The sequence below is a fragment of the Pezoporus occidentalis genome, unplaced genomic scaffold, assembly GCF_034315485.1.
Source record: "Pezoporus occidentalis ecotype Australia unplaced genomic scaffold, CSIRO_AGI_Poc_V1 ctg179, whole genome shotgun sequence".
Taxonomy (NCBI): Eukaryota; Metazoa; Chordata; class Aves; order Psittaciformes; family Psittacidae; genus Pezoporus; species Pezoporus occidentalis.
In genome coordinates, this window is record NW_026913629.1 from 1 (window position 1) to 21,569 (window position 21,569).

At 46.8% G+C, this 21,569-nt stretch overlaps 2 protein-coding genes across 6 annotated transcripts in view; one reads left to right on the plus strand and one right to left on the minus strand.

Moving 5' to 3' along the window:
- Nucleotides 1-352: 352 nt before the first annotated feature.
- Nucleotides 353-6,919, plus strand: LIG3 (DNA ligase 3; the record flags this gene model as incomplete). The annotated part of the gene is made up of 8 exons (XM_062614958.1): nt 353-430; nt 697-820; nt 984-1,126; nt 1,924-1,998; nt 2,855-3,001; nt 3,977-4,151; nt 5,476-5,567; nt 6,376-6,919. Coding segments are annotated over 8 exons (1,068 nt in total), but the record flags the coding sequence as incomplete, so codon positions are not given.
- A 2,460-nt stretch (nt 6,920-9,379) lies between these two features.
- Nucleotides 9,380-21,569, minus strand: part of RFFL (ring finger and FYVE like domain containing E3 ubiquitin protein ligase) — a 30,378-nt gene continuing 18,188 nt past the window's right edge. For 4 of the 5 annotated variants that reach the window (XM_062614859.1, XM_062614857.1, XM_062614858.1 and 1 more), the window contains 6 exons: nt 20,002-20,192; nt 14,983-15,387; nt 12,407-12,490; nt 11,820-12,027; nt 10,656-10,679; nt 9,380-10,116 (listed from right to left, as the gene is read on the minus strand). In XM_062614859.1, the coding sequence (XP_062470843.1) occupies nt 9,935-10,116; nt 10,656-10,679; nt 11,820-12,027; nt 12,407-12,490; nt 14,983-15,387; nt 20,002-20,187 (1,089 nt within the window). In that variant the 5' untranslated portion in view covers nt 20,188-20,192 and the 3' untranslated portion in view covers nt 9,380-9,934. The remainder of the gene's footprint in view (nt 10,117-10,655; nt 10,680-11,819; nt 12,028-12,406; nt 12,491-14,982; nt 15,388-20,001; nt 20,193-21,569) is intronic. The other variant, XM_062614861.1, reaches the window with a different exon arrangement.

The following is a 21,569-nucleotide window of genomic DNA, read 5'->3' on the forward strand; positions in this document are numbered from 1 at the left end:
GCTACTGATTTCTGTAGCATCTTGGTTTTGGTGGAGAATGCTTGGGCGTTTGGGGCAGAGGAAGCATTTTGGGAAGAAGCAAAGAGGATAGGAACCAAGGCAGCTGGATAGAGCATTAAGCAGGCTGAGAAAATCCCATCTTGCAGACATAGGACATACCTGGGACACAACCAATGTGTGTCCTCATCTCTGAGGAGTACGTTTAACTAACCACCCCTTCTCTTCCTGGGACATACTCCCATATTAGTTACTGGATGAGCAGCAAAGAGAACATGGTTTAGTGCACCACTGCTCCACATAGAAAGCCTGAAGACCACAGCCCTTTGACACTCTTGATGCCTTTCCATTTCAGAAAGCTTCGGATCTGGCAGATATGATCACCCGAGTCATCCGTGAGGGCCTGGAAGGACTGGTGCTGAAAGATATAAAGGCAGGTTCATATTTACTCTTCACTGGGTATGCCGGGAGTTGGGGAGTAACAGCGGGCAGATCTGTGGATGAAGCACACAAAGCTGAGCATCCTGGAAATCTCCGGGTTCTTGCTGATGCTGACATCCAATCCAAGTTGCTCCTTATAGATGTGAGCACTGCTGTGCTCTTGCAGTGTTAAGCTGGATAAAACCAAGGGCTGTTTGAGGAGACAGCTGTCCCCCAGATGATCTTTGTGACCGGGGGTTCTTGCCCTGTTCTGCCCAGGGCAATTATGAGCCAGGAAAACGGCACTGGCTGAAAGTGAAGAAGGATTACCTAAATGAGGGTGCCATGGCTGACACAGCAGACCTGGTGGTGCTGGGAGCTTTCTATGGACAAGGCAGTAAAGGTAAGTCTGGGGTTGGCTTATGCTGATGCTGTGAAGCCATCGCAAGCCCACAGTCCTTTGACACCCCAAGATGGAAAAGGGTTTTGGTTCATTACTTTGCTTTTTGGAAAGCTGTGGCATGTCCTGTAGAAGCTGTGAACCACCCTGCTCTCCCCTCCTGCAGGTGGGATGATGTCCATCTTCCTCATGGGCTGCTATGATCCCAAGAGCGAGAAATGGTGCACTGTGACCAAATGTTCTGGTGGCCACGATGATGCCACCCTGGCACGTCTGCAAACAGAGCTGGATATGGTGAAGATCAGCAAGGTGAGTGGGGCTGTGGCATGGAGGTGATCAAGGACTGCTCAGCAAAGGGCTTGTAAAAGCCACCTTCCTGCTGAGCTACACCTGGGTGCTGGCTTCTGCGGAACTCAAGTGCTCTGCTGGGAAGAGGCTGGATTAGTGGTCAAGCAGATAAATCCCTCTGACAGCAGTGAGATGTAGGTGCAGCCACCTCCCGAGATGAGGCACTGCCTGAGATTAGGCACTGAGTGGGAAGCCAGACACCATCTGTTTTCCTCCCAAGACTGAGTTTTATCGAGAGGAGCAGAGCAAGTGCCTTTGCCTTTAGTGCATATTGCATTGGTGAAGACAGTCACTAGATGGGGCTGCGGGTGAGCAATGCAGGTCAGGCTGCTTTGTGGCTGGACAACCTGACACCTTGGAGTTGAGACTTGGTGTGAATGAGGAATCTTTACTTTTGAAGACTTAAATAAACAGCTGAATTCTAGTATTTACTTGACACCCTGAAGACCATTTGAATCTTAAAAAAGGGTGGTTTTATATGAAAGACAGTTGGAGCACCAATGTTATCATTCCCATATGGAATGTCAGTAATCAAGAGCTGCTGCAGACAGTCTGTGTGATTCTCTGCATAAGATAAACTGCTGCAGATCAGTGCACCCTGCACTGCAGGCTGACAGATTTTCTCCATACAAAAGCAATGTAATACCTGTGATAGACTAATCTACTTCTGGGTTATCTTTTGGCACCTTCTTTTGTAGAAGTAGGTCCATATATGCTCATAAACGCTGTCATTTTGGGTTTGTGCTTTTTGTTAATAGGATCCCAGCAAAATTCCAAGGTGGCTAAAAATTAACAAAATCTACTACCCAGACTTCATTGTCCCAGACCCAAAGGTAAGTCACAGTCACTGAACTGTTTTCCAGCCCTGATGCAGCAATTGCTACACTTCATTTAAATGTACAAACTGTCTCTATTACAATTAGTCTTCATAGCTGGAACAGGAAATTAAGTGTTTATTTCTGAATCTTGCAGGTGTATTTGAGGCTAAGAGCTCCCTGAAGAGATCGTACCTGCAGCACTTCTGGTACTTTTATGCATTAAATCCCTTCCAGAAGTGAACTCCCTTTAAATTTGAGGCATGAAAAATCTGACTTAGAACATTTGAAGCACAGCTGTACCCCAAAAGTTGCTGGTTTACAGAATGTATCAGTATGCCTTGTGCCACGTATGGCTGACTGATACAAAAGCTGCTGTTTAGAAGTTGGCATTCTGTGTTATGACTGTAGTGATAGGACAAGGGGTAATGGGTTAAAACTTAAACAGGGAAAATTTAGCTTAGATATAAGGAAGAAGTTGGTGCCTGTGAGGGTGCTGAGGCGCTGGCACAGGGTGCCCACAGAAGCTGTGGCTGTCCCATCCCTGGCAGTGTTCAAGGCCAGGTTGGACACAGGGGCTTGGAGCAAGCTGCTCTAGTGGAAGGGGTCCCTGCCCGTGGCAGGGGTTGGAACTGGATGAGCTTTAAGGTCTTTCCAACCCAAAGTACTCTGTAATTCTATCATTAGTTGAGGTTCTTTGACCCACTGAAAAAAGTTTGTCAAATGAAGGTGACCAAGGTGAGTCTGTGGGTATGGAACTGTGTGCTGGGGTGGGGAAGCGGGGTTGTGGCAGGGGTAGAGGAATACAGACACATCGAGTTAGTTCATGAGAGAGCACAGGAATGTGACACGGCTTCCTCAATCCTGTGTTTAGAAAGCCCCAGTGTGGGAGATCACAGGGGCCGAGTTCTCTAAAGCTGAAGCCCACACTGCAGACGGGATCTCCATTCGCTTCCCTCGCTGTACCCGCATTCGAGATGACAAAGACTGGAAGACAGCCACCAACCTCCAGCAGCTAAAGGTGAGTTCATGCAGCGTGTCTGCAACGTGTTGGAGAAGAAGTTCTGACTAAAACAGATCTGGATAGCAGAGTATGCAGTAAAGATGTCTGCTGGCCGGTACCTGTTTAATCTAGGCTCAGGCTGCTTGCGGGGTTATTTTGGTGTGGATTTTATTCTTTCATGGGGCCTCTGGAGTCTCTTGAGTTGTGTTGTGCACTTTCAGGGAAGTCAGTGCTGGCAGCTGGTTGTATCAGCTCTTGTAACAGCCTTCATGGTGAGGCATTTCCTTCCTGAGAGAGGTGACCTTTGTTCTCTTGTTTATGGTCATTCGGTCTCCCATGAATTGCTGAGATTGAGGGAGGCATCTGGGAAGTGACATGGGGGAACCTGGCCAAGTTCCAGGGCGCAGGGGCCACGTGGCAGGCAGCCAGGCCCCCTGTACTGCATCCACCCCATGCAGCTTCCATACCTCCCGCACTGGGAAGCGGGCTGGCCTGCTGCCACCCCAGCTGCTCCTGAGCTCTGGTCTTAGGTCTCAGCGTAGTTATTGTCATTTGGGCTGTCTTCACGCTGCCCACAGGGGTCCTGGCAGCAGACACAAGCACTTGTTATGCCATTGAAGCAAGGAGGGATTCTGGCTCCCTATGCAGGTGAAGGAGAGAAAGGTAAAATACGTTCTTCAGACAGACTGTTCTTGTGTGAGCAGTGGTGTTCCTTCTCAGGCTAGGAGCCAGGCTCTGAAGAGGTAGTTTGTCTTGCTCTGTAGCAGATGTGAGTGGCTTTTGGTAGTGTGGCTTCTCTTAACGCCAAGTAGCTGGGTGGAAAGCAGAGAGCTTGGACAGAGTAGACAAGAAAATGGCTACAAAGAGGAAGAAAAAGTATTTGAGCAAACACATCAGGGGAAACAAACTAGAGAAGACCACACGTTACAGCTCTAATCTAATGTCAGAGGTTTCCCTGTGGTTAAAGGCAGTGCTTTGTTTCTGGTGGGACAGGAGCTGTACCAGCTCTCCAAAGAGAAGGCTGATTTCAATGTTACTGCTGGGGAGGAAGACGAGTCCACGGCTGGCAGCAGTGGAGAGAACGAGGGAAATTCCAGGTCTTCCACACCACACAGCACTGTTAAAACTCCCCCAAACAAGTCACCTGCAAAAGCCCAGAAGCCAGAAGGTAAGATGGTGCTTTTGGGAGAGGAACCTCAGGGTGTGCTCTGTGCCTTTGGAGAGGCTGGCACTGGATCTTTGCCTTCTGTCAGGTGCTTGAAGATCCTGTGGCAGCTTCCATGTGTATGTCGGGGATCATGAGCAAAGCTGTGTTTACATAGAATCATAGAATGGTTTGGGTTGGAAAGGACCTTGAGATCATCCAGTTCCAACCCCCCTGCCATGGGCAGGGACACCTCACACTAAACCATCTCACCAAAGGCTCTGTCCAACCTGGCCTTGAACACCACCAGGGATGGAGCATTCACAACCTCCCTGGGCAACCCATTCCAGTGCCTCGGCACCCTAACAGGAAAGAACTTCCTCCTTATATCCAATCTAAACTTCCCCTGTTTCAGTTTGAACCCGTTACTCCTTGTCCTGTCACTACAGTCCCTAATGAAGAGTCCCTCCCCAGCATCCCTATAGGCCCCCTTCAGATACTGGAAGGCTGCTATGAGGTCTCCACGCAGCCTTCTCTTCTCCAGGCTGAACAGCCCCAACTCTCTCAGCCTATCTTCATACAGGAGGTGCTCCAGTCCCTGAGCATCCTCGTGGCCTCCTCTGGACTTGTTCCAACAGCTCCATGTCCTTTTTATGTTTGGCCTGTGTTGCTTGAGCACAGACTGAGCAGCCACAGCTCTGAGCTGGGAGTGAGAAAAGATGGGAAAAGCACTGACGATGCTGTTTAGGGTTGGACAATAAAAGCTCTCTGGGATTATATGCTGCTTGAAGTGGGTATCTTGAACCTAGCAGTCTGTTATAATTCATACCAAAACTGCTTTGGAGTGATTCCTCTGGGGCTCAATCCCTCCCTTTAATGTTGACTAGCTCAAGGTCCTTAGCAGAAGGTGTAAGACTGATCTGAACAGCAGACCTGCTGCTCCTGTTCCTGCAGATCTCATGCTCTCTGGTTAGATGGGTTTTGGCCGTGAACCAGTGTTTAGTTTTATTGCCTGAAGTTCATGCATGTAACAGGGCACCTGGAGGCAGGGGATTTCCAAATTGCAGAGCTGTGACATGAGTTTGCCTCACCAGCACTTTGTCACTGGGGAGGAACTGAGGCAGTGCAGTGCCAGCCAGGAGGGACGCTCAGCAGCTCCATGAGGGCAGGACCATGCCCCACACCATTTGCAGTACAAAGGCTTTACTTAGTTACATTCTAATACACAGGTTTTCCAGAAAGGGCAGCAGGGGGGGAACTTTTTCCTTTTCCTCTCCTTCATTCATCCCCCCCTTTTAATGCACTGTATCTGGACAGAGCACAAATGAGACAAGGTTTTTGTTTCTAGAGAGCAAAGCAGTCATTGGATCCCCTCAAAAATCGGAAGAGAAACGAGGTGAGAAGAGGAAAGCATCTGAGATGGAAGACAATGGCAAAAAGGTATGGTCAGCTGGGCAGCAGCCACTTTGGGTGGGAAGGAGCTGAGGCACCTTTGGTTGTCTCTTCACTTTTGCCTTCCATCAGGAAAGCTGGAAATCCTCCTACAGCAGCACCCTAAGTTAAAATGACACGTAAAGGCAGAAAAAGCATGTCCCCTGGTAAAGGCAGCAGATGGCTGAGCTCTGCTGGCTGCAGAGCTGATGCAACTGGGTTTGTCATGCTAAAGGCCAATGTTCTCCTCACCCACTGACAATGTCCTGCTCTGCGAAGCAGTGAGACTGCTGAGTGGCTGCTTTTCCTGACTGATGCGTACGACGGAGTTGGGAGGTGGAGGAGAGAACTGTCCTTTCTAGCCCATTGTGCAGCAAATTGTGGGAGTGGAATAAAGTCACTGAGCTGTAAATTCCATGATGAGCCTGGAGCAGTTATTTTGATATAAAAAGCAAGTTCTCCCCCCGGGGTTGTTACGTTCTCCTACTTTAACTAAGAAGCATCAGCTTGTAAAGACAGAGACATTAAGATCATGTTTACTGGACCACATCAGCATCAGCACTACAGGGAGTAATGGGATAATAATTCTCTTTAGCTGGGACAGTGCTGTTCAGCTGGAACATCTGGCTTGCAGAGGAACCATGTGGGTGCTGCTCCTGTGGACGATTTAACAGCAGTCCCGTTATTAGGTGTGGGATTAGAATGAGAACCGTGGGAACTGCAGATAGACTCGCTCATGCCTTCAAAGACCTGTAGTGTCATTTCCAGACCAGTTTAATGGCTTTTCCAACCTCTGCTTCTCTCTCACCATCTGCAGATACTGCTGGACATATTCACTGGTGTGAAGCTCTACCTATCGCCCTCTGTGAAGGACTTTGACAAAATCCAGCGGTACTTTATAGCATACGATGGGGACCTTGTGACAGAGTCTGACACAGCCTCAGCAACCCACGTTATAGGGGACATCGATGACAATCCTGGTGCTAAGCGTGTGTCTCCCAAGTGGATCTGGGAGTGCATCCGGAAGCAGAGGCTGGTAGCCCCGTGCTAGCAGTGGGGGGCAGCTGAGCAGGCCCGACACAAGAACAGCAGAGAAGTAGGTAGGTGGAAGAAATAGTGAGGTTCCTCTGTGGAGACATAGATAGAAATAAAGTGCCCAAGACCATCCAAGGTAGCTCTAAAGATCCATATGGAATCAATTAAAACAGCTCTCTGAGGAAGTGTCACTGCTGACTCCATTTTTCTGCCCATACCATAGGCTGCTGCACTTACCCTGGTGCTGCTTTAGTCTCTGGGTTTTTAAAGTTTGGGTATTTTTATAGATAAATAAAACTGAAGCAGTTGCTCCTTTGCTGTCAGGACTTATTTCCCAAAAGTTACTCTCTGCCGGGCCAGGGACACAGCCCATCAGCTCTGTGAAAGCACCAGCTGTGAATTGCTGCATGGCTACAACTCCCATGAAGGACACGTGTCCTCCTGCTTTGACTTTGCTTTCCTGACACTCAGCACAGGTCTGTACCTGGTGGCAGTGTGCACCTCTGCGGTAGGTTTCAGACCAAAACTGGGGCACCAAATGATCTTCCACTGCAGCAACTGCTGCAGCATTGTCTGAGCATCCCCTTGGAGGGTTTGTTCTCTAGAATATGCTGCTCTTGTTTCACCAAGGAAAAGTTGAGGCAAGAATTCTTGCAACACCTCCTTCTCTGAAGGTGTTCGAAACTACTGCAAGTACTTGAATAGTAAGGAAATAAGGAAGATGGGGTTTAGGAATGGGCTCATTTTAACTGTTATGCAAATACCAGTGTGACTCTGCATGACATACTCGTGACTGCATGAGCAGGGCGGGTGCATGTGTACATGATGGAAGGAAAACCAAGTTGACCAGTTTACTGGTTTCTTTAACCTCAAGGGTGCTCTCCCCTTTGTAAGCTCCACACCATTAAGACTGCACTGCTGAAAGTCAGTGTGTGTTTGTTACCTTCTTTCCTTCAACCTCTCCTGTACTTGTCCCTCTCCTACTGCTGGTATTTAAGCGCCTGCTCTCCCAAGCCTCTCCAGGTTGAAGCTCAGAAGTAGCTGTAGCATCTCTGCTCTCTCCTGGCCTGTTGGTAACAGTCAGAAACCAAGGTTAACTAAATCACAGTTCAACTTTATTATAAAATTATAAACCAAACTTCTGTACCAAAACTAGGAAGTTTCACCATCATCGTACCAAGAGGATTTAACATGCCAGTTCAAGGAGAATATGTACAGTGGACATAAAGCACATAAATATTATCATTTATTAGTTCAGATCATTATATTCCTTTGGATCCTTAATCAGTTTCCTCCACATTTTGATTTTCCTTCAAAAACAACTCAGCCATAAGTAGAAAATCATTTTTGCAAGGGAAACACTGGAGCCAGGAGACAAAAACAGAACCTCCTCCCTTCAGAAAGCACATTTCAGAGTTGGGGGGGGGGAATCTTCTCATTCCTAAGGTTTCAAACATTGATCCACAATTTGATTTATCTGCTGTAGAAAATAAGCCTACCCTCTCCAGGTACATCTGTCTGCAGGGGAATCCTCATCTTCCTGCTTCCCCCCAGCCCTGAGGATGACAACATGAATTTTCACAGTGAGTTTATGAATGAGGCAGTTCAGCACTTCATGTGTGTATTCCTGTACCTCTGAGAGGGCCCTGTGAACCTCCTGAAGAGTAAATACAGGGACTGCTTACCTGCCCTTCCTTTCTTTAACATGATGCATGGAACTGTACCAGTGCTCATCTCCTGCTGGAAGCTGTTAAGCCAAATACTAAAGAACAACCTGAACAGAGAAAGAGGGAAAACTCTGAATTCTTAGTTCAGTAAAGCTCAGTAGTGCAGCAGTTCTGCTACCAACTGACAGATTTCTTCAGCTTAAGTGCTTTGTTAACACTCAAGAGACCCTCCACTCCAAGCCAGTTGAGAAACGAGTTGCTACTCATGCAATACTCCATGTTAAAGATGACACCAGTTTAATTCCCTGTTAACATACACTGCCACTTACTGCAACAGTAGATGACTTTGGTGATGGTTTCTGTAACTGCACTTCTGCTGCTCCAGGAGCTGTAAGTGGACACTTGGTTTTGTGCTGTTGCTCTGCTGGCAGCTGTGCAGGGATGCAGCTTGAACACTAAGTGATCGCTCCCCATGAAGGGAAAAGCTAGACGGGAAAGAACCTGCAGCAGAAGCTACTCAGCAAATGACTTAAAATGAGTGTACAATCCTATGGTGGTGAGAACTTAAGGCATCAAGATTCTGAAACTCAGGGAGAAATACGCCAGCTACAGCTCTCTCTAGCAAGGCTTCCAAATGAACATGCTGCTCCTGAGGGCTTGCACTTGTCATGAATCAAACCGGAGCCTCCTGTCCACCCTCACACGCAGGAGTGAAAATCAATTGCTCTGATAAGCAGTCTGCATGTACAGGAGTAAGGGTGAGCAAAGGGGAGGATGGGGGAAGCATCTCTAATGATTTGAGGGAGATAAAGCTTCCTTTCTTTCATGTCTCCTCTCTATAAAGTCACCTGTACTTAAGCATGATTGTGTAACAGTAGAACCCTTACTGCTCTGTAGCTGTGTCTTGGCCTCACTAAACCCTCTTAAAGACTCAAGCCTTCGATTTGTAGCTCCTTAAGTGAAATGAGTTCAGGTTTAAAACTGAAAGTCCGAGGGATCTCCCTGGTGTGCAAACCAACCCACCACAGAGGTCAGGCTCCATGGGCCAGAGCCTCACTCTTGTTCTGTTTTCAATACTATAAAGTCCACCTTCAAATAAAACCATACAATTGTCCACCGTTGCACTAGGCTAGACGTGTTTATTGTGCTGTGGAGGGGGGAGGCTTGGCTGCCTGTCCTGCAAGCATAGGAGTTTAACATTAAATTAAAGGTAAAAATTAACAAGTACAATAAGCTTTCATCTTTGAAAAGAAAAGTTGTTGCTGGGCGTTGAGCCTAAGCAGCAAAACAAAGGTCACTGAGATCCCACTGTATTTACTAGTCAGGGGAAAATATGAAGCCTCTGCATCTGAGCTTTGGGGTGGGAAGCCAAACATCCCTGGCTCCCCACCTCTAACGGATCACGTTATCCTAGAACGTAGGTTAAGTTTGTGTGTCTGCTGCTGGCAATGAGCTCCAAGGAGTCCAGGCACTGTGGTGTAAAGCACTATCATGGGAAGAGCACAGCCAGGCATGGCTTGGGTAAGAACAAGTTTTCTCAGGCTTCATCCTTCCCTCACCTCCAGCTTCCAGTGGGGTCCATGTGCTAATCTCTGACCTAACTAGTAGCTATTTCGACCGTTTCTCTCACAGCAGATGAGGCTTTAAGGCATTCCCAGTCTTCCTTCCGCACGCTTAGGACTTAAAGACATGGACGGCCCTTATCACATACTGCCGGCAGATGGGGCACTCGCTCATCCGCTTCCCGCACTTGGTGCAAGTGACCATGTGGCCACATTCCAGCAGGACACAGTCAATGGGGGCATCCATGCAGATTTTGCAGAGGTTTTCCTCCGTGCCCGGGAGCCCGGCGCCACCTGAGTAAAGAAGAGACCGGGGTTGGCAAGAGACAAGGAAACAGAAGGCAGGTACGTTGTCTCTGAGCAGTGTGCGAGTTGGCTTTGTCCAGCTTCTCTGATGGACTTGTGCACACTGCAGGTCTGAAAAAGAAATGCTTGTGTCTGACTCAACTGATGTGGAGGTATCTGCTCCATCAAGGGGCAGGAAGTTGTAGCTTTTAGAGTCATTTGTGCGATGAAAACAGAAATACCACTGAGATTCTTAGCAATGAAGCAACATGGATCTCTCTTCACTAAGTAACAAGAGAAAACGGCCTCAAGTTGTGCCAGGGGAGGTTTAAATTGGATGTTAGGAAAACTGTCTTCCCCAAAAGGGTTGTCAAGCACTGGAACAGGCTGACAGGGAAGTGATGGAGTCACCATCCCTGGAGGTAATTGACAGATGTGTAGATGTGGCACATGGGGACACGGTTTTGGCAGTGCTGGGTTAACAGTGGGACTCGATTTGAAAGGTCTTTTTCAACTCACACAGTTCTAGGATTAAGAATATCACTTACCAGTTTGATCATCAGTGTCAGAAACTGCAACAGAAGAAGAGACAGTTATTTGGTGAGAATAAGGGGAGCTGGGGAAATAACATGTTTCTCAAGCAGTATTATTAACAGGGGACAAAAGCCTTGCAGAGAGATCACTTAAACCAAAACTGCCTTTTGCTGATCCCCATGCAGGGGCTAAAGCTGAGGCTCTGATCAGGATAGGTTCAACTGACGAGAACTTTCTCTTCTGCTGCGCTTGCACAACAGCCAATGCTTCCCAAAGCTCAGCAGCCACCTACAGTGATGTGTCAATGTTTAACACAGAATCGATGCGGTGCTTGGCTTCCAAGAACTACACTTTCAGTTCCTTTGGTGTTGCACAATCTCACCAATATTGCTGAGCACAGCCGAGACAGGCAACAGGGATCGAGAGAAAAGGGCAAGTGCTGTCAGAAGCACAAGATCCAATGAAAGAAGAACATAAACCCAAAGCAGTTGTCTTAAATCTTGTTATCGTTCCCAGAGGACAAAGCTTAGTTTTTAAGACTACAAAGCCACATTGGACAAACACTGAGAAAGAAACCCCTCTATGAAATCAAAGCGTCCCAATCCATTTCTCTTGGAAACCATTTACAAGTGTGTGTCTCTTTTAACCCTAGAATTGCAGACTGGCACCTGCAAGTCTAGCACACCACCATCCCTCCCTGCTCAGCGTGCAGGCCCGGCAGTGCACTGCAGGAATGGCTCTTGTGATCAAGAGCCACCATCCCCAGGCACATGCCTGCTCTGAAGTGCCCGGCTGCTTTCGGGTGGCATTTTCCTGCTCACTTTGCCAGTCACCATGAGTCGAGAGATCAGAGCTCACCCAGAGCTTACACTCATCCCTCTGCGGTCGCACATCAGCCGTTCAGCGGGTGATGCCGTGACTGCACGATCCGCCACAGAGGAAGGGTGCAGAGTTCTCCTTTGCTGCTAACAGAGGGAAGCCACTCTCCAGAGCTACCATAATGCTCTCCTCTTACACAAGCACAAGTGGTGAATAAAAGTTTAGCTACTTTCACTCTTAACATACGTAACACTTTCTCCTCCCTTGCACAAAACAGATGTTAAGTTCTAGTTCCTTCTGCAACTGTCCATAAAAAGGGAACACCTGGGAAACAGGCCCATGTTTGCTCAGTTCCTTACCTAGATGTTGAAGGTCTTTCTCTTTATAAAGACGAGTCACCCGCTCCAGCAGCTCCCACTTTTCACAGCAGCCTTTGTAGTTGACAAAGTTGCGAGCAAGGATTTCCTTCAGCTGTCGCACAGAGAGCGCGTTGATGTCTCCAATGCTTGTCAGATCAGACAGAGAAGCCTTCCTCCCCTGCACCAGGTTATCTTCGGAGTCTGTAGACTGAAAGGGAACAAAGATGGAGTGATTCTTGCCCTCAACACACAGTGCTACAGCTTAAATCGGCTTTCAATGTGGGCTAGCAGGGATTCATGTTTGGATATAAAAACAACCCTGACTCCTCTGTGAATTCCTCCATCTATCAGAAACACAAGTCCTAGGATGGAGATAAGTCATTTCTATTAGTATAGTGTCCAGGAACACCAGTTCTTTCCACGTGTGGAGGACACAATGATGCCAAAGAAAGGGGTTGATTGGGTCTGCCCGTGGGCAGCCTGAGTTACTGGTTAGCCCCCAGTCTCTCTGCAGTAATGATTCTCTGGCAGCAAATACAGCCTTGCAAACCTGGTATTCCTGGTTATTAATTCCAGGACACACAAACCTGAGTCTCCTCCTCTGCTTGCGCTTCAGCTGCAATCTCGACTCCTGTCAAACCAACTTGGCTTGGAGGCACGTAACCATTTGCCTAGAAGAGGAAATAAAGCTTTCACTAAGAGCATGTCTGTGTGTCCAAAGCGAAATAAACTCACTATTCAGCATGACCCTGCCCATGGCCAGGGGTTGGAACCAGATGGTCTTTAAGGTCCCTTCCAACCCAAACCATTCAGGGATTCGAGGATCATCCTGTGACTGCAAACGCTGCCCACTGGAAGCACAAACTGCAGCACAAAGTACAAGTGAGGCACACTCACAGGAAGCTTTTCCTGTGCATCACTAACAAAACCAAGCTTGGAATAAGTAAAACTCTGAAACTGAAATCACCATCTGACCCTTTAAAGCCTCACTTTATTTAAGCCCTGACAAAGTATTTGTACAGCAAGATCCCACATAAGGTTCTTATGAGGCTGGATCAGGAGGAGACCGAATTTATACACACACACATATATATGCAGCGCACTGCAGTGTGGCAGTATGCTGTGGTACGGTATGACAGCCCTGGTGGTACACTGCTGCCAGTACAAGGCTCTGTGTAACACAGCTCAAAGCCAACAGGTCATCTTCAAGTAACCACAAATACCTCCAGGTGGGTTCTGGACTGGACAAACAGGAGATATCACATGAAGGACCAGCAGCAGCAAAGCTGGAGATGAGGAGGAGCAGCTGCTTTGAGCACTTAAAGGAACTGCAGTGTCATTCAAGCTGACTCCCCCCTCAAGCAGCTGCCGTTCCCCTCTGTGGTTTCCCTATGACAAAGGAGACTGTAACGTTACCATCCTACTTATCTAAGTGGGGACTTGTTAATATTTACCAAGTAAGAGGATAACGATAATGATGAAAGAGCCTGAGCTGCAGCAGGATGTCATGCAAATGAGACAAGCTGACATGTGTCATGGGGGCAGTAAGGGAAGACAACAGAGCTGAATGTGCTGGTAAAAACTGGAATGGCAATAGCCAGAAACCAGGCAATGAAATGGTCTTTTAATGATTTGTGAGAACTGTCCTCCCAGGAAAGCTCTTCTTTGGCACTACACACAGCTGCTGAGGAAGCAGGAGGTACATACACTTTCACAGCTTTGATCCACAGGGAACTAAAGACACCTATTAACTTCCTAATAGGACTAGGAGCAGATGTCAAACACGGAGTAAACTTTCCATAGCAGATAGCAGAAAGACAAACAAAGCAAAGTCAATGAAACATAATTAAGCTCCAATGCCCCTGCCGTGGTTCATTACAGACTGCAGAGTCAATAACATCCTCAGCTTTGCCTTCTCTTGGTCTGAGTGCAGAAGGCACCAAAAACCTCACCTGTACTGCAATCATCTCTCATCAGTTTCAGTTCCAAAATGGCTTTAAACTGTGCTTGTGTCTTGCACATGAATTAAACAACAATAGTAACCATTTCTTCTAACACCTACAGACAACTGTCAGAAAGCCATCAACATCAACACACCAGACAGATCTGAGCACTGACACAGCCATCGGGTACCACAGCAATCAGCCACAGAGGATCTAGTGGCAATGGCACATTTGGACCAGAGCACCAGAGGAAACGCATCTCAAAACAGTGGTGGAGTTATCCGAGTGAAGGTTCAGCACTGCCCACCAAATTCCATAGTGTAGAATGGGAATAGCACATCAAAGCTGGTGGTGGCATGTTGAGGTTTTGGCTGGGATAGAGGTAATTTTCTTCCCAACAGCTGGTGCAGTGCTGTGGTTTGGATTTAGTGTGAGAACAATGCTGATAACACACCGATGTTTTAGCTGTTGCTACGTAGCGCTTACCCAAAATCAAGGACTTTCCAGTCTCTCCTGCTCTGCCAGTGAGGAGCTGCACAAGAAGCCGAGAGGGAGCAGAGCCAGGACTGGTGACCAGAACTAGCCAAAGGGATATTCCATACCATAGAACATTAGACTCAGTACAGCAACTGTGGGGAGTTGGCTGGGGGCTGATCGCTGCTTGGGGACAAGCTGGGCATCAGTCAGTGTGGGGTGAGCAATCGTATTGTTCATCACTTGTCTGTCTTGAGTTTTATTCCTTTCTTCCTCATTATCATTGTTATTACATTCTACTTTATTTCAACCATTAAACTGTGCTTATCTCAACCTGCAGGTTTTACCTTGTTCTTATTCTCCTCCCCATCCCACCAGGGAGGGGCAGGGGGCAGTGAGTGAGCGGCTGCTGGTACTTAGTTGCCAGCTGGGATTAAACCACGTCACAGCAAGTCAGTTTTACACACAGCAAGGCAGTGCAAACTAACTCGTCTTGCTTCCTAATCACTCTGTAAGAAAGTGAAGTTCTCACTGCAAAATCAAAACCAAACCCAAATAGAGCACGTATAAAACACAACAGAAGTATTTTGTCATCTGTTCTGTGCAGAACCCTCCTTGCTTTTTACGCAGGTATAACATAACACTTTTCTTGCCACACATCTACCTGGAAAACCTCATGCACCCTCAGTAGCTAATCCAAAAATAGGAATGAGGTTGCAAAAGATGCTTCCGGCTGGAGACTGTACCTGTTCATGTTCCTGAGCTAGTGAACTTGAGACGGGATCTGCAGACCCTGGAGCCGCATCATGTGAGGTAGAAGATGCTGGGCCGGTTGGTGGGAGAATCACGAAGCCTTGCTGTCCAGAGGCACTAGTATGAAATGGATTTGTTCTTATCTGATCTTCCTGGGTAATTACAGGCTGCTGGCCAAGAATCAGCAGTACCAGGTCCTCCTTTTCACGACACAACTCTGTGGATATCTCGTGGAGTGCCAGATAGTCTCGCAGATCCTTCACCTTCATCTTTATCAACTCCTCCCGCTGAAAAGCCGTGGCTCGGAACCGCTGGCAGAGGTGGCAGAGGAGGGGACCACCGTCAGCCTGGCTGGAGCAGGACGTACAAAAGTTCTTCTTGCAGTCCAAGCAGACGTGCTGGTAACGAGAAGGGAACAAAATCAAACCCATCCGTGACCTGCAACAGAGGCGCGCGACAGCCGCGGGCAGCGCTCCCCTTCCACCTGAAAGGCAAAGGAAGCAACAGCCTCTGATAAAGCATCACCAAAACCTCCTGCTTTATGAAAAAGCATCCAGTTTGTTACTCGTGTTCCTAGAACAGGAAAACCCCCATTTACCCAGAATGAAAAGTTAGATTCTTAGCCTCTTCCCTCAGAGGACAGGCATTTTCCGCACCTTATTCAGGACCTGTTCATGCAGTTTAAGGCACAGGTGAAATCAGGAGATACCTGTGAGGCAGCAGACTTTGAAGTAAATTACACCTAGTTGTGCACTGCTTCATAAAACAACCAAACCCCTGCAAATTAAGAAAGCCCTGGCACTGGAGGGAACCACTTAAAACCCTTTCTCCATTTCATCAATGTAATACTTGCTATGAGTGACCTTCCCCCTTGGTTCTTCCTTCCTTAATTTGCTGCAGTCACTGAATGAATCTTTTTTTTGCCATAAGAGGGAAAGGAAACGGCAATGCTGAGTGTCTGACAGACATCAAAGAATCCAACATTTATTTATGCAACAAAAATAGCCAGCTTCTGCTGAAAATACCAGGCAGGCCATGTGCCAGCTAGGTGCTAGGCAGAACGTGTTGGAAGGTTTGGAAACAGCAGGCCCCGGGTGTTTAAATCTCTACAGATTCAGTTCTGTTGGTCAATGTCTCTGTTTTACCCTGTTCTGGTCTCCTCACTCAGGGCTCCATTTCCAAGCACTCCCAATCCACGGTGACTTCTGCAGACACTTGGCTGTTCAAGTGGGAAGTCAAATCCTACGTTTTCCAATAGGAAGAGCAGCAGAACAGCCCCACTGCGTGCCTTTTAAAAAGTCCAGAGGGAAGAAAGAACTGGTTTCAGTGCTGCAGAAGACAAGCACCTCTATGAAATGCTGACATCCTGAGCCTTTGGAGCCGTGCCAGGAGAAACACACGTGTGTAGTGTATGTGAGCAGAGAAGCAACAAATACCAACTCAGAGACAGAAATATTGCTTCATGAGCTGCTTCTCCTGATTAAAGAACGTTTTTAACTTCACAGTGCAAAGCAAGCAGATGTTCCTAATGGTGGAAATGCACTACTTGCTTACATGAGCTCCTTCTGATCCCCTGGCAGCCCCCTTGCCCCACACACCCCTTAACATTATAACCAACAGGCTTCTCATTTAGACCCTGTAATAAACTTACAGTGACAGTGGAAAGAATCCCCATTTCCTGCCTAAGCATTTTAAGACATGAAAGTTTCTACCACAAAGAGAACCTCTGGTCACGCAAGCTTGAAACCTCATCTCCAGATTGCTGTTTGGGGGCCTGCCAAGTAGAAGTGACTTCCATCAGTGACACAGCAAGAAAGGAAGGGCAATTTCCACATACCCATTTTGAGAAGTTTTGCTTCACTTGGTCATTAGAATAGAAGCCCATTAGTATTTGTCTGTCTTCTTCTGACCTTACAATTGCAGGAGCACTCAGGGTAGAGACAAGAACTACTGGTTGTGTGCATGTCTAGAGTAGGGGAACAAACATTCCACAAAGGCAGAGGAATGGGAAATAACCCCATTGACAACACTCCCCCTCTCTCAACCATCCATCTGTGACAAGGGAGCAATCAGAACTGAGGAAGAAAACAACCAAACCCCAAACAGCCCTGCTTTGCTCTGGGCAGGGGGAAGCCTGCACCACACTCCAAAGGGAACCATTGTATGGCCAAGGACCTTCCAGCCAGAGAAGTCCTACTTATTTACATGGTTAGACATCACGTAAGCAAGCCCAGCACAAGGGCTGCATTATTCAACACAGGGTTTGGAAGCAATTAACAGTAATAACACAAGCCTGCCTTAGTTATCAAATGATACAGTTGAGAAGTCAAAATAAACCCAGGCCTGTCTCTGGCTTATCAGTTCACCAGTAGGATTTATCTTCAGAGGAAACAAGCTCCCCAGCCTGTACCTAAGCATCGAGTATTTAAACATGCACAGAAGCTGTCTGGAACCATCTCAGCATTAAGCAGCTTTTACAGCTCTTGAGATATTTGCTGAACTTTAAAGACACCAGTCTCTTCAGAATGATTACTTCCAAATGTTGCTGTAAATGAAAACCTGTTCTGAAAAGGTCAGGCCACTTCTGACTGATGCTCACCGACAGTCACAGCGTGGGCAAACCCAAGTGAAATGCTTCAAATCAGCAGCCTGTCCAGAGTGGAAGCTGCTCCTGGTTGTTTGCTCTCACAGCCAGTCTCCCAGAGATACCAGGATGGGGCTTTGATACACTTGGCTCTCGTCTGTATGCAGGATAAAAGAAGGAATGCCAACGTTCAAGCTCTCACTACAGCTACTGTTGTTCAGGGGGTTTTTTAACCTTACACTCCAGCTTGCCAGAGCTTTTCCTGTAAGTATGCAAAGAAAAGCATCTTCCTGAAAATGTCAGCCAATGGAAGGCACTGAAATCAGAAAATGGGGGAGGAAGGAATAACAATGTGACATATCCCCCGAGGATTCCTGCCACAGCCTTCTAGCAGCAGAGAGGGAAATGAAGGATGCTCGGTTTACATTGGAAAGATTTGGGGGAAGCGGTTTGCTGCAGAAAACTAAGGTCAGAAGTCATCAAAGAGAAGGAAAACACCAAAAAACTCAGAGATTTTTGCCCCCACAATTAAGTTTTACGTCCTTTAAAGATGCTCCAGCAGTTACTTAAGAGTGTCTCATACGTACATTCAAATGTCCCCTACCCTGACCCTTTTAGTAGCTGCCATGTTGGACAATAATTCCAGTACAATTAGGATAAAAGGCCAGGCTCTCCCCATGCCACCATCCTGCTTTGGGGCTGGGGGTTGGTTTGGGGTTGGTTTTTTTAAAGGAATCTAGGTTATCCTTATGTTCACCAGAGCAGAAGGAATTCATTTTTGTCCATTGTATTCCAGCAGAAACATTAACTGGACACTAGAGTTCAAAGGTATTGACTCTCCTGGCAGAGACTGCAGAGTTTTCCATGCTCTTGTTGCAGCAGACTGAGATCTCATACACTTCTCAGTCCGGATCAACAGCATTAAAGAATTAACATGGCCACAAGCATGTCAGTGTTCTCTAAGTTCTGTATTCAGTTCTCTGCTGGAGAGCAGGGAGTGGTGGATGAGCTCTAGCAGACTTCCCAGCAGCTGTTTGAGCTTTGCCACCCAGCTCAAGTCAGTCCCAGAGATCACTGCTCTGTGGTTGTGGTGGCAGAAGGAAGGTGGAATGAAGGTTCAGGAGCCCCCCTTCACAATACTGAATCTAAGCCTCAAACTCCTTTTCATTGATAGCCTGCCCTGAATGGGAGCAGCTGAGACACAAGCACACATTGTACTCTCCTGCCCCAGTTATGCTGACAGCCAAGTTGCACAGAACAGCGTCTGCTGGGGGCAGAATGTCTTGAACTGTTTCAGCAGATCCTCTACAAGGTACATTTGTGCACCAGAGCTTTAGCTAGCCCCGATCAGTCAGAATGTTTTCACATATCTGGAACAGTAGCGATTGCTCCTATCCAAGACATTGCTTCAAAGACAGCTTACACAGAACATAGAATTCAGAAGATACAAGGAAAAATGGGACTATGGGTCCAGCACTGCTGCTGTATAATTCATACTTAACTGGGTGAATTGTTATCATTTCAAAAGCAGAATCATCTACATCCACTGTTTGCTACAATGCTCAACAGGAAGCACTGGATCCAGAGTAACTCCTTCCACAAGTGTTTGTGAAGGCACATCACATCAATGAGGACAATGTTGAAGATGACACAGTGTATGGAGTGACATGCAGTGACTGCACTATTCCAGCTGCCCTAGAACCTGCCTACTGTCAGAAAAAGCCTAAGCATCCTTACATACCCAAAATATATGACTGTATATGTAAGACACTTAAACCACGGAGTACAGACACTGAACAACTTTACACACAAAACCATTTTTCAAGCAGCATTATAGAAACCACCATGGCCAAATAATGCCCTAGACAGGGACTGCTGCCCAACTAAAAGTCCTGTGGCAACAATTGTTTTGGTATCTATATGCTCATAAATGAGCTTTACAAGCATGATAAAATGGACTTGGTCTTTTGTAACTTTCTTCTACACACACCCTCCATAAACTTCTATGCTTTTTAGTTTAAGCAACAACAGTCTGGAAAAGAGAACTGTAGGTCCTCCATTACTGGAAGCACAAACGGATGACTAAAATTCTGGCCACAACTAATTGAAAGGACATCAGTGCTTTTAAATCTATTTCAAAACTCAAGTCCAACTCATGCTCCTTCAAATGGTCATAAGCAGTTTGGCTTTCTTCTTCCAGAGCCTGGCAAAGCCAAGTGTGCTGAAGGTTAACTACCACATTTCCAGTCACCTTTAACTATGCCTGCTAAGGGTGAAAGAATGAGTAAAGACAGAAGCAAAGGCAAGCTGTCTTTTCCCATAGGGAATGCCCTTAAATCAAACGCTGCTAACGTGCATTCGTCAAAGTGGCTCTGTTGTTAAATGGAAGTCACGTATCATAGTGCCAGGGAAGACATTTGCAACTCACCTTCCTGGAGGAGCTGTCGAAGCGCATCCCACAGGCTTTGCAGCTCTGTTCCAAAGTGGTTGGAGATGGGTAGGAGCTGTACCCAGGGTTGGAATAGGCTTGGGCTCTGGCTCCCTGCTCTGGCTGCGGCTGCATCTCTTCAGGTGAGCCATCCAGACAAAACCAATTACAGCAGCTTGCCCACATAGTAACTGAAAGAGGGAAAGAGTCACATTAGAAGGGACATGGGAAACAACCTGTCAGCGAAAGGGAGAGCAAAGCATAAAATGCCTGTTTGAATTTGCCACCGTCAATTCGTTTCTGACAGTGTGTTTGTAAGTTTTGATCTTTAACTTTCAAGCACATGCAAAAACCACACACCCAGTCCAGCATGGAAAGCCTTTGGTGAGAAAGGACAACTAAAGTTCAGGAATTATCACTGGAATTCCTTAGAGTTAAGAGATTACAGTGAAGATATGATCAATTTTATGTTCCAATTGCCTGTATGAGACTATGATCCAATTTGCTGTAACAGGCTGTGTCTATTCCACATAAACCTTATATACTTTGAGTTTTGTGCATTGGGAAAAGCAAGCAGAAGTTGTGTCTCGTCCATTGTTTAAATAAGATCAGCAGCAGGATCATAGACAGTGTTTGGTTTTATTCTAAATCCTCTCCAGATTTACAGATACAAACCTAAAAGGCTAAGAGACAAGGACAGTGGAGCCGCTGATTTAACATACGCCAGTTCTCAACTGAATTTGCACCATTACAAGGCAAAGCCATCAGACAGCGAGTAAATGTCAGTATCATAAGAAATTCAAACACCAGCTTCTCGTAACATACTTGGGAAAACAACTGCATTTGAGATAGAATCACTTGGGGGTTTATTGCAAGTCAAATAATGAGAGAGAGACAGAGAGAAGATACACGCTTACCTAAAAGCCTAACAGTCCAGTGCGAACCGCAGTTCTGGAGCCTTGGAAGACCACCCATGCAGCAGTATTCCAGAAATACCCTGCTGCAAACTTGCTTTGGGGAGTTTACAAAGAAATCGGAATGCATCTGGGCATTCAGTTTCTACAGCATACCCCACGTGTCATCGCTTACTGGTAAAGAGAATACAAATCGCCTCCTCTGCGTTTCTGTATTCACACTGGTGTTCCTGGACCATGTTTCTTTTATGTCTTAAAAATCAGCTCCACCACTGATAGCGTTCAGCAACTGCTCCATTTTATAAACTTCTGGAAATGAAACATCTCTCAGCTACACAGCCAATTCATTTCTTTCCCTCAGTAAGTACTGCCACTGTGAAACTCCAGCTTCCTAAGGGATTGGGGCTGGTATGAGTCCTAAAGGTTATCTGGTATAACACAGCAACATCCTGTTCTGTTGATTTCTCTTTTTTAAGCTGTGTTAAGTCTTTTGGGTTGATGGAGTTGAATTGGGAAGGGTTTGCAGGTTGGTGCTGTTCCAGTGTCTGTAGCTTTAGTGGCATCTTTAATCCTTTCAAAATGTAGCTGAATTTGGCTCGTCAAAGTTGCTGCTGTCATGGGAGTGGACATACGCCTTTGAAAGCCCACAATGGT